Source organism: Gobio gobio, assembly GCF_949357685.1.
Source record: "Gobio gobio genome assembly, chromosome: 9".
In the NCBI taxonomy this organism is placed as follows: Eukaryota; Metazoa; Chordata; class Actinopteri; order Cypriniformes; family Gobionidae; genus Gobio; species Gobio gobio.
The window spans coordinates 50,838,487-50,850,941 of record NC_137115.1 but is presented as its reverse complement, the minus strand read 5'-3'; the positions used below and the strand labels follow the sequence as shown (position 1 = coordinate 50,850,941).

At 40.3% G+C, this 12,455-nt stretch overlaps 1 protein-coding gene across 3 annotated transcripts; it reads left to right on the top strand.

Moving 5' to 3' along the window:
* Positions 1-1,178: 1,178 nt before the first annotated feature.
* Positions 1,179-8,511, top strand: fosb (FBJ murine osteosarcoma viral oncogene homolog B; the record flags this gene model as incomplete). 3 transcript variants are annotated; one of them, XM_079824760.1, is made up of 6 exons in its annotated part: positions 1,179-1,434; positions 1,578-1,765; positions 4,229-4,561; positions 4,654-4,761; positions 6,858-7,226; positions 8,039-8,511. In XM_079824760.1, the coding sequence occupies exons 1-6, from the start codon at positions 1,371-1,373 to the stop codon at positions 8,081-8,083; spliced, it is 1,107 nt and encodes a 368-aa protein (XP_079680886.1). In that variant the 5' UTR covers positions 1,179-1,370. The 3 variants fall into 3 exon arrangements, with proteins under 3 accessions (XP_079680886.1, XP_079680887.1, XP_079680885.1); XM_079824761.1 differs by lacking the exon at positions 8,039-8,511 and adding an exon at positions 7,366-7,431 and having other exon boundaries at positions 1,335-1,434; XM_079824759.1 differs by lacking the exon at positions 8,039-8,511 and having other exon boundaries at positions 1,335-1,434; positions 6,858-7,457.
* Positions 8,512-12,455: the final 3,944 nt, after the last annotated feature.

The window sequence follows — 12,455 nt, the reverse complement described above, 5'->3', positions numbered from 1 at the left end:
TCCTTCACCGGTTCTTTGGCTGAGGTGCTATATAGCACCGCTACAATATACAGAACATGTTAAGATGTGGTGCTATATAGCACCAAAAAGTGGTTCCCCTATGATTACGAGCCAATAACCACTTTTAGTGCCATATAGCACAATTTTTGAGTGTATATAGCCTATATATATCTGATCAGGCATGAACATTTTGTCCTCAAAGTTGATGTGTTAGAAGCAGGAAAAATTGGCAAGCATTTGAGTGAGTTTGACAAGGGCCAAATTGTGATGGTTAGACGACTGGGTCAGAGCATCTCCAATACTGCAGCTCTTATGGTGTGTTCCCGGTCTGCAGTGGTCAGTCTCTGTCAAAAGTGACCGAAGGAAGGAACAGTGGTGAACTGGAGACAGGGTCATGGACGGCCAAGGCTCATTGATTCACATGGGGAGCGAAGTGACTACTTAAATTAACTTAATTTCATTTTGACATTTTTGTACAGCGTATAGTTTTCATAGCTCTCAACAGAAACATGTTTTTTCATTTGTTTATTAGTCTGTTTCAATCTCTTTTTATTGATTAGTATTTAATAGTGACATATGAATGACATAAAGCTAGACTTATGGAGGAAAATCCAGCTTTAGTGTTATTTTCACATCATTGATACTCTATTATAGCTTTTGTTGATATTTTGAATTAGACTTCGTTGTTATATTTTCTGTTTGCACTTTAATTTTAAAGTTGTAGTAATTTGCTGTGCTGTTTTTCATATTTAGCCTTTTTTATTCATTTTAGTTTAGTTATTTTAGCACTTTAAGTTAAACTAAACGAAAATAAGACATGTTATTTCAGTTGGCGTTTTAACTTGTGTCATTTTTTAAACGTTTTAGCTTTCATAAAAGCTAAAGTTAAACATAAAGTATTTTTAGGCAAAATATATGCAAACCGAGTCTAAATATTGTTCTTGAAAACCATGTAACGCTTAAAAATATCTTGTGGAAGTAATAGTAAACGTACCTATTCTTGACCGCGAGCGAGCTCTCTTTCTGTGGGTGAGGGAATCCCTTACACGTCATATTGCTTAGATACCGAAAACAAAAACAGTGCTTTTGGACCATATATGGGCTTCTACGTCAGCGGAACTCCAGTAAGAGGAGGAGCCAGGACTCCCTACTTTACAATGCGTTCTCAGGCTTCATTCACAAGACCGAAGCGCTGCTGCCGAAAACACAGAACAACATTCGACTCCCGTTTGAAACAAACACACTCCGGATTATTTGATGGATTTATAAATGCACATCTCACGGATTGTACCGCGGCCTGGGAAGTGTTATCCAAAGGAGAAATTGGAATTTAGAAGTTTCCTCCAGCAGGAAACTGGATTGATGTCTTAATGCAACTATTTTGGAAAGAGACTAAGGGCATCTTGTCGAAGACTCCAAGTAAAACTTGCTACGGTAGGTGACTTTAATATTAGCTGATACAAATACAATTGAAATGTGCACGCGGTTTTCTCTTTTACAATGCAATATGGTTTACAAGAGCGAATAGTTGATGCCCTGACAATCCGCTTCAGTGTGACGCTTCTGTTGGGTGACAGGTGACATCCCGTTCTCGCCGGGCACGGTAGGTGTTTCGGTTTCTCTCGGCTCCACCGGGGAGATGTATCAGGGGTTCCCCGGAGACCCCGACACCGGCTCCCGTGGAAGCTCATCTCCTTCTCTTGAATCGCAGTACCTTTCGTCCGTGGAATCCTTCGGGAGTCCGCCCACCACCAGCGCACCGCAAGTAAGTCACCGTATTTTAAACGCATTTCGCACAAAATAACAGTTTTGGTAAACCGCGCGCTTGGCTGCAACATTCGCTCGTTCCCGAGCAACGCTGCTTATGCATTGGAATTCTCCCGAGTGTGTTTAGATGTGTAAAGTCGGAATAGAATGCAATCGAATACTGACAAGTCAGCACGCGCGCGGAATCTGGCCGGTAGCAACGTGGTAGGTTTACAGCAGCGCGCGGCGAAACAGATGACAGAGCTGTGGAACTCTCCGACGCCCCGCCTCCTCGCGCTCGCTGCTACTGCTCTTCGGCGTGACGTCAATGCGTTCTATTTTGGAGTGTTACGTTGGGTTGCTAAGGGGAACACCGGGGGTGTGACGGGGGCGGGGGAACAGGGACGGGAGGGGCGACTCCAGGCCGGTGATTGGCTGCGGCACTCTGCGCACGCTTTGCCTAACACGCTTGCACATGAATATTAATGAACTCGCACTGGCTTCACTGAAAATAGAAACCGTGCTGAAATAGTTTTGTCTCCTAAATATGTTTTAAAGGGATCGCTCACCCCAAAATCAAAACTGTCATCATTTATTCACCCTCAAAACTGTATGAGTTTCTTCTTCTTTCTATCTTCTTCTGTGATCAACGGCAGAAAGAAACTCATACAACAACGTGAATGTGAGTAAATGTCACAATGTTCATTTTTGGGTGAACTATCCCTTTAATAATTGTGCACAGAGCATTTATTAAATGACAAAATATCCACAAGGCTTGTGTATTTCGTTGTCATTTTAGGGAAATGCAATGTTTTATTTAGCTCTGATAAGGATGCATGTTTGTTCATTTGTTTCTATATTCATAATGTTTAGTCTGTTATCTTTACATGGAGGCACTATAGTGAAAAAAGGTACAATAGCTGTCACTGAAGGTACACTTATGTTCCTTTTAGGTACTAATTATGTACATTTAAGGTACCAATATGCACCATTTAGGTACAAAAGTGTACCTTTTGAAAAGGTACTGCCCCAGTGACAGCTTTTGTACCTTTTTTTCTGAGAGTGTATAGAAACGCCAGTTTACAGCCAGTGTTATGTTCATATGATTGATATTCTAGGCTATAGTTTTTGTTAATATTTTTTTTGTATTTATTGGTTTATTTGATAGCGACCATGCATATTCATGAACATAGTTGTATAAAAATACACCATGTAAATATGCCAGAATTAGTAAAAATGACTGTGCAGTCCCTAGGCAGGTATTTTTTGAATTAGACAACATTTTTATATTTTATATTTCCACTTTAATTTTAAGTGTTAATCATTTTTTCATTTTTCTTTTTCATATTTAGCCTTCATTGGAAAAAAAATGGTTTAGAAATATATATTACTCATATATTGCTACACTGTAAATATATATATAGGATCAATACGTTATGACAACATATGTTTTTACATTGCTTTGACTCATCAAAATACATTTTTATAACACTCTAAAAAATGCTGTCTAAAAAACAACCCAAGTTGGGTTGAAAATGGACTAACCCAGCAATTGGGTTGTTTTAACCCAGTGAATGGGTTGTTTTAACCCAGCGGTTGGGTTAAACGTTTGCTTAAAACAACCCAATCGCTGGGTTAAAACAACCCAATTGGCTGGGTTAGTCCATTTTCAACCCAATTTGGGTTGTTTTTAACCCAGCATTTTTTAGAGTGAAGTTATAAGAGATTCGACTCATTTTTTAAAGTCAGTTTAATGTCATTTAAGTTGAAATTACTTAAACATCCAAGTTGATTGTACTTAAAAATAAGGCAATTTAAGCAACTTTTTTTTTTTTACAGTGAGTAATTTGTTAATATTTTAGCCTTTCATAAAAAATGCTGGGTTAAAAATAACCCAAGTTGGGTTGAAAATGGACTAACCCAGCAATTGGGCTGTTTTAACCCAGCGGTTGGGTTAAATGTTCGCTGGGTTAAAACAATCGCTGGGTTAAAACAACCCAATTGCTGGGTTAGTCCATTTTCAACCCAACTTGGGTTATTTTTAACCCAGCATTTTTAGAGAGTAGGCTAATTACAAAGAAACTGCACAATTAACACAATTAATTAAACATTAAATATAGTAGAAAGACAGAACGATAGAAATAGTATTTTCTTGTAAAAACATACTGCGATAATCTTTGTTGCATTTCCAACTTTGAAAAATTATTTTACAGTAGTTTTTAGACTTCGTTTGTAGTTTTTATTCATTTTTAATATTTTATATTAATGTTATTTATTTATTTGTTTGTTTTAGTTTAGCTTAATTTGAGTTATTTTAGCATTTCAAGTTAAACTAAACGGAAGCGAGAAAGTGTTGCCTTAGCGGAAATAAATTGAGAAATATGTTCCCATTTTTGTATATTGTTTTAGTTTTAATTAACCCTGTGGAAAGCAAGTTGGTGAGGCCCATGGTTTTATTCTTTTTTTTTTTTTTTGATTCCAGGAGTGTGTATCAGCCACTGGCGGGGTAGGGGTGGGTGGAGGGTCAACCGGCACCGGGGCAGGGGTGGACATGCCCAGCTCATTTGTACCCACAGTGACGGCCATCACCACCAGCCAGGATCTGCAGTGGATGGTGCAGCCCACTCTCATCTCCTCTGTGGCACCAGGGCAGAGCGGCTCGGGCTCCAGCACCATGACGCAGCCTGTTGCCTTGGATCCTTACGACCTGCCAGGCCCAAGCTTTTCATCCCCTGGAAGCTTCACCCCACCCAGCTCTGATACCCCTGGCCCAGTGCGGCAGTCCCGGAGCCGTCGCCGTGCGCGCGATGAAGCGGTGAGTGGGGACCATGACAGCATGGGTTAGTCATTCGATTCGAAAAGCCTAAAACAAGGTTTAATAAGATACTACATTTGTTCTGTTCCCAGCTGACCCCTGAGGAGGAGGAGAAAAGACGTGTGAGACGAGAGAGAAATAAACTGGCCGCCGCTAAGTGTAGGAACCGACGGCGTGAGCTCACAGACAGGTTACAGTCGGTGAGCGATGCTGTACTACACCTGTCACATCACATCCTGTACAATAGTCTAACAGATGAAGGCATCATAATTACTGGATTCATAACACGGCACTGCTTTTTACAATGACAGTTTGTAAATGATACCGACACACATGTGCATTGTAATTAGAAAGGGCTTCATCCTTCCCTCGCACTTTCTAACAAATGACCCAAAGCCCTAAAATTATACTTTCATTTAAAGGGATAGTTCAGCCAAAAATGAAAATTAGCCCATAATTTACTCACCGTCAAGTCATATGACATTCTTTCAGACTAATTAAATCGGAGTTATATTACAAATGTCCAGGCTAATTCAAGCTTTAGAATTGGATAAATAGTTGCTCTGTTTTTGAAGTCCATAAAAAGTGCATCTGCCCATCAAATAACTGCTCCAAGCGGCTCTGGGGTGTTAATAAAGGCCTTCTGAAGCGAATTTATGCGTTTGTGTAAGAAAAATATCCATATTTAAAACTTTATCAAGTAAACTTTCAACCGACCGCCTTCCCTGTTCAATTTATGGAAAAATTGTTGAAAGTTCCACTGCCGATCGAAAGACTAACGTGACCAGGTCCGCTCGTCATGAAGTCACGTACGCATCTTGAGTTTCACTTTCAACATTCAACACTTTTCCACCGAAGGCAGTCGGCCGATAGTTAACTTGATAAAGTTTTAAATATGGATAATTTTCTTACACAAACGCATCGATTCGCTTCAGAAGGCCTTTATTAACACCCCAGAGCCGCGTGGAGCAGTTATTTGATGGGCAGATGCACTTTTTATGGACTTCAAAAACAGAGCAACTATTTATCCAATTCTAAAGCTTGAATTAGCCTGGACTTTTGTAATATAACTCCGATTTTATTAGTCTGAAAGAATGTCATATACACCTAGGATGACTTGAGGGTGAGTAAATGGCCTGTGATTCCACCAAAGCGGTTTTTCCACGCGCTGGCTGGCATATTCAATTGTTTTCAATGGGAGCGCCGCGCTTTTAGAACGCCATGAGCGCAACAATGCGGTGAGCGAGTATTTCACGCTCAAGCGCTGAGCATTCAGCGTTTTTTACTGGTCGCCGAGAGTTGAAGAATGTTCAACTTTGAGTAAAACGCAGCGCTCATCACTGTCACTTTTCACCCAGCCGTCCAATCACACTGGAGGAGGGGCGGGACAAATACAACACCGTCCAACTGCCGCATTCTGCATGTACAACGTCAACAGATGAAAACAAGCAGTTTAATAACAGAACAAAATCATTTAAAACAAGAGCCAGAGCAAATACTTTACACTGTATCAGTATTGTTACATAGAATCAATACAGAAACATACAATACAGAATCTGTGAAATGAGATGCTAACACTTCCACGGATATTCCCTATCATAACCAAGGAGTCTCAACTGAAAAAAACGTTTGCGGACACGCGGCCTAAAGTCAGTTTCTCTTCAGCATGCATTCAGATACACATGTAGACATTATATAATAATTTTTTGGTAAAGGTTCAGCATTTTTAGAGTGTACTGAAGCATTCCTCGCGTTAAGGGGGTCAAATTGACCCGCGAGGGAAGGATTTGCTACTTTTTTTCCCACAAAAGTCCTCGAATGCAGTCAATTTTTTGTGTGTGTATTCGTGGTTCAAGTGCGACAAAAGCCCTAAGGTCTTGGACCACTCGGATGAACACTCAATTAAAAAATAAATGTTGAAAAAGAGTTTCGGGTCAAAATAACCCGAGGGAAGGATGAGGGTTAAGAAAATGACATTTATTTTGTTGTTGCTCTCAGAAACTATACACTGAAAAAATTAAATTAAGCATAATTAATTTGTGCTCGTTTAAATAATTTAAATGTAGTTTTTTATTTTAATTTAAAAAAAATGAATTGGTTTTATGGGAATTGCATGTGTTTTTGTTTAAATTGAGATTGATTGCGACCACTTACGATAAATGTTTTTAGTAAATTCAACGAATTATTTTTTTCAGAGTGTAGCATTTCTGAAGTACAGTACTGAAAAGGAAACCCTTGTTTTTGTCCTCATTTCATGTGATCATATAATGTCCTCCTCTTGTCTCTCCAACATAAGGAGACAGACATTTTGGAGGAGGAGAAGGCCGAGCTAGAGGCCGAAATCTCCGAGCTGCAGAAGGAGAAGGAGCGCCTGGAGTTCGTCCTGGTCGCCCACCAACCCGGTTGCAAAATTCCCTACCAGGACCAGCCCCCCGCGCCGCAGCCGCAGCCCCTGCCACTGCCACTGCCGCTGCCGCTGCCACAGACGTCCCCACAGGGGCCTTCCGTCTCCGTGGTGGGTTTGACGGTGAAGGAGGACTCTTTCTACCTGCCGCCCGCCTACTCGTCCCACCACCACCACCACCACCACCAACACATCCCGGTTTCACAGCCCACGCAGACACAGCCGGCCCCAGCGCAACAGCAGCAAGGGATGATGCAGGAGGTAGCCTTTTCTAGTTCTTTCTATGGGCAGGGCCAGCCGGCGCCGGACGGCCCGTGCCTTGTTGCCGACGGTGGCGGTAACCCTGACGCCGGCAGCTACATCCCCTCATACACATCTTCATTTGTGTTCACCTACCCAGAGGGAGCCTGCGGGGCCAGCGCTAACCAGCGAACCAGCAGCAGCGATCAGTCTTCTGATTCCCTGAACTCACCCTCGCTTCTTGCACTTTGAGAGCTCTGCATCTCTCTGCCTCTGCTTGCCTGTCGACAACACCACATGCGTACATGCAAATACAAACGACCGTTTACATTTAAGGCCCAAAAAAACGAGGCCCAGATGCGTTAGCGTCTGAGTGACTTCATCAGATGATGTAAGTGTATATTAATTCACAATGAATTCAGGCTTAATATCGAGATGAGTCAGTAGCCCCCAAACATACACACACACTTAAATTGACATCCGTTTGACACACAACAACACATCAGCACACTCCATCTTTTATCTTTTCTCGCTCCAGCTTACATTGGTGCACCATTCTCTCTCTATCCACGTCGCCCGGTGCCTGCTGTGTGTTTGTCTAAGCCAAAAAAAAAAGGGGGCACAGCACTGCTTTGTGGTTTATTGTTTTGGGCTACCTTGCTACCCGTCCTCTCTCCATCATGTTCATCATCTGACGTCTTCCTATGCCGAAAGGACCACACACTCTCTTCACCTACCTATCTATCGATCTCTTGTTTTTCTCCCTCCGTTGTCCATCTCCACATCTGTTTCTCCTCTCTCCTGTCTTTATGTACCTCTGGTTCTCTCTGAAGCCTGAGAGTCCGTTGGACCCTGAAAGCCCCTGGGACCTTGAGTGAGTGCCAGCCCGCACCCCCGACACCACAAATCCCCTCGCACGGACCGGCCCACAGTGGAACTTCACAATGAGCAGACATCTAATGAACCAGCCGCCCGCCGCCGCCGCAGATCAAGCGCCATCTCAGATGCCACCACGCAGGCTAAAAGAACGGGACTCTTTTATTCCACCTCTGAGGATTTGATTTCCGACGAGCGCCAGCTTTGGCGAGCCTTTGGAATCTGGAGGTATGAGATGATGAGAGTATTCGCACAGCTCCACTGGTCTTCTGAGAGCTTTCACACCGTGTTACACCCTTTCCCCTTTCTTGGGGTTTGTTTGCTTTGTTTTCCTCCCGATAGTATTAACTCAAAAGTGGCTTATCTGATGATCGCATATGAGAGTGGATCTACACTCTGGGTTTGAAGAGCATTATAACGAGTGACCCATAAGAAAACAAAAAAAGAGAAAATAAAAAAAGACAACCTCTTGGTTTTTGGACGAGTGGCCTCTGTGCTTCTAAACGTCCTTGAGTTGAGGCCTCTAGGCTTTGATTGTGAATGGAAGCCACAGAGGACCACATGTCCAGTTGATTTCTTTCTTTAAAGGGGTTGTTATTATTGATGTTGTTGTTGTTGTTAAAAATGGAAAAAGCACAAATGCCGGCTGCAGACGGAAGGAACACGTAACGGTGACCTACCCAAAGGACAGGATGTGCTTTTAAATATGAACCGTTTACTTTCCTGTGAATGTTTTTGATGTTTTGAGTTACTGATTTTTCATGATGCTTTTTCTCTTTTGCTCTTGATTGTGCCGTTGCTGCCAAAATGGAAGAATTTTGTGGGGCTTTTAGCTGCTCCTTCTCTCTGTTACTGTCGTCTTACTGCAGTTATCACGAATATTGTTATTATGGTTATTATTATTTCATAACTATCTCATGTTGGCAACTAAAAAGGCATGTTGTGCACTATGAACCTTTTTATGTCTAAAACTATATATATATAAATATATATAAATATATATTATGTATGCATATATATACATATTCAGTGTATATATATATATATACACGATGATTGTAATGTAATATATGAATGTTCAGAAAATGTTATTTTTGTCAATGAAAACAGAAGGGAGAGCTTGATGCACTTGGTTTTGGTTTAAATATAGATATTTTTCTATAAGAACAAAAGTATATTATAATAAACAATAACTGCCCCGCTTTCCCTTAATATGAAAAGCATCGTCACTGCCTTTCATTCGACACGTGTAATATGTATGATGACTGTATTGATACTGTGGTGCACATGTGTGTATCACAGGTTTGTGCTGTGCTTGATTTGGTCCAACAGCGCTTGTTCATCAACCCCTGTGGACAAAACACACTGGACGCAAAATACCTATAAATGCATAAACGGATCAATAAATATGCTATAAAGAAAAAAGAAGAAATGAATTGAGTGTCTCAATGTATTCTAGATGAGCATATGATATTCAGCTGTGTTTCATTGATTTATCATGTCCAGTGTGTGCTGTCTGCCCTGTGTGTGTGTGTGTGTGTGTGTGTGTGTGTGTGTGTGATAGTCAGGGCTTGATGGACAACTTATAACCAGCCCTACACTCAAACAAATGCTGGGTTCCCAACGTATCGGCCCAGATCCGGCACACGTCTGGTACGCATGGCCGGATCTGCACTTGATAAATGCTGGGTTAAAAACAACCCAAGTTGGATTGAAAATGGACAAACACAGCAATTGGGTTGTTTTAACCCAGCGGTTGGGTTAAATGTTTACCCAACCTGCTGGGTAGCTCAACTGTTGTTTAAAAATGACTGTATTGCTTGCTTAAAATGAACCCAAAGTATGTTGGAAATGAACATTTATTAATATGTTTAATAAATTAACATTATTAATAAGTTTAATGAATAATGATTAAATAGACATTTTTTTCAGACACAATTGCTTATTAATAAATGTTCACCTTTTGATTATTATCGTTGCCTCTATTATGTGTCTGATTTTTAATTTCCAACCTATTTTGAGTTCATATAAACAATAGTTGGGTTAAATAAAACTGCAAAGTTGGGCAAATATTTAACAACTGTTGGGTTAAAACAACCCAATCGCTGAGTTTGTCCATTTTCATGTTTCAATGTTTTTAACCCAGCATTTTTTAGAGTGCTGTCTGGGTTGTTTCAACACATATTTGGGTCAAATATGAACAACCCCATATGTTGGGTTACATATTTTAATAACTTTTAAAAACCCAACGCTTGGGTTTGTCCATATTTAACCCAAAGTTGGGTCCAAATTTGGGTTAAAAATGGACAAACCCATTTGTTAGGTTACATTTTTAAATCCAATGTTTAACCCAACAGTTAGGTTTGTCCGTATTTGACCCAAAGTTGGTTCCAAATTTGGGTTAAATATGGACAAAGCCATTTGTTAGGTTACGTTTTCAAATCCAATGTTTAACCCAACAATTGGGTTTGTCCATATTTGACCCAAAGTTGAGTTTAAACAACCCAGCATTTGTTAGAGTGTAATTAATTCATGTTACAGAAATGATCACACAGATGGGAAAGTATTTTACAAACAGACATGAGGTCCATTGTTCTTATTGACTTCATGGCGTGGGCTATTTTATGGGGTGGAAACAATAATATTTGTACAGTTGTTCAAATCGAAATGCCTTTTCTTGCTACATTTATATACACAAGTGCACCATTGTCTTGTTGGTCGAGTTTAGACCCAGGGGTTCAAATATAAGCAGAGCCGTTTGATGAAATTACGTTCTCATTTAGCATCGAAAACCCAATTACGGCGTCTCAAAGAGTGACGTAATGAAGCCAGAGCTGAAAGCACTTGGTCAAACAGCTCCATGTTACATTGCTATCAGTTCAACTATTGTGTGCCACAACAGTTTTATGTTGTTTTCAGCTGTTGATGCTTTTGTTCCTCCTACACCAAAACATATTGTTACTGTATCTTTGAGAAATAGGATCCGTCTCTGATATTATAGCATAAGGAGATGTTGGTTAAATGATACAGTATCAGTGACTCTGTGGTCTTCCACTTTGCTGAAACTCTTTGTTTAGATCCCAGACGGCAACATGTCGGCCCACATCTGGTACGCGTTGAATCCACAGATGGCCCGGATCTGGGCCGACACCAAGTTGCTGTCTGGGATTAAGCTGTTCTAGCTATAATCATCCTAGGTATTTTCTAATTCACAGTGCTTTGAATTAACACAGTGGGTGCCATGCAATATATCAGCTACTTGGACCATGTAGCAAATCAACCGAATTGTATGATAAAAGTCCTTTCTGATGCTACACAGTGAAGATTTGGGACAACTTGGTTTGTCCTTCCAGTTTACCTTTACTCTGCCGAGACCTCAGTGACGGGACATGCATTATGAGGATGTAATATGTCAGTCGATTTCACTTTCTAACGCACATTTTAAGATTGCCTTCAGTATGAGTGAAATACAAGAGATGTTAGTCTAATGTTGTTAAAGAGGGCTGACCTGTTTCTCCGTCATCTTTTTTTGAAGGGAAATGAAAGTGAGGTGTAATAAGAATCACCACGAAACATTTCAAACCGAAATAACATGGTGCTTTTTTTCGATACTGTTCGTCTTTGTATATTCTTGGCTAAGAAAGCCGATGGCAGAAGTGTCGTTGGAGATTTGGAGGTTGTGGGTTTAGGACACTCGGAGTGCTTTTCAGAGTTCTCATATTGAACAGCATATTTAATACAACCCTTGTGAATTATATAATCCGTCGTTCTGCATTCACTCTCTATTTTCACCCTTTCTCCATCATGCTTTATTTCTAGCCCTTTAATGAATGGAGAAGGACATTTCATATTGTTAGACTGTGAAATCTTGGTGTACTGTCCTATCTTAATATCTTTGTATGACGTCCAATTTTTCTTGTAAAGGAAATGTCTACAAAATAAACATATTCACAAAGACTTTCTATCTGTTTTTTTCTTGACCAAACGTATTATAATCAGTGTTCGAATTGAGAGGGGTCCCGGACCCCCCATAAGGCCCAAAAAATGACCTAAATTATGTTAATTTCAACATTTACTAATGCATTATTAAACCTTGTATCTGTTAATATTATTTAATGGACCTGAGCTGACATGAGATAACAATGAGCAGTTGCATTTTTATTGACTAATATTAACAAAGAATAATAACTGCTGTAAAATTGCTCATTGTTAATGTTAGTTAATACATTATCAAACATTATCTAACGGGTCCTTAGTTCCAAGAAGCCTAATATTTCATCAATATCAATATAATTAAACTGTTCTACGGTGTTTTTAGTTTGTATTGTGGATCATTCATTGCAACATTTAACCCGAATCTCATGTTTAAGTATC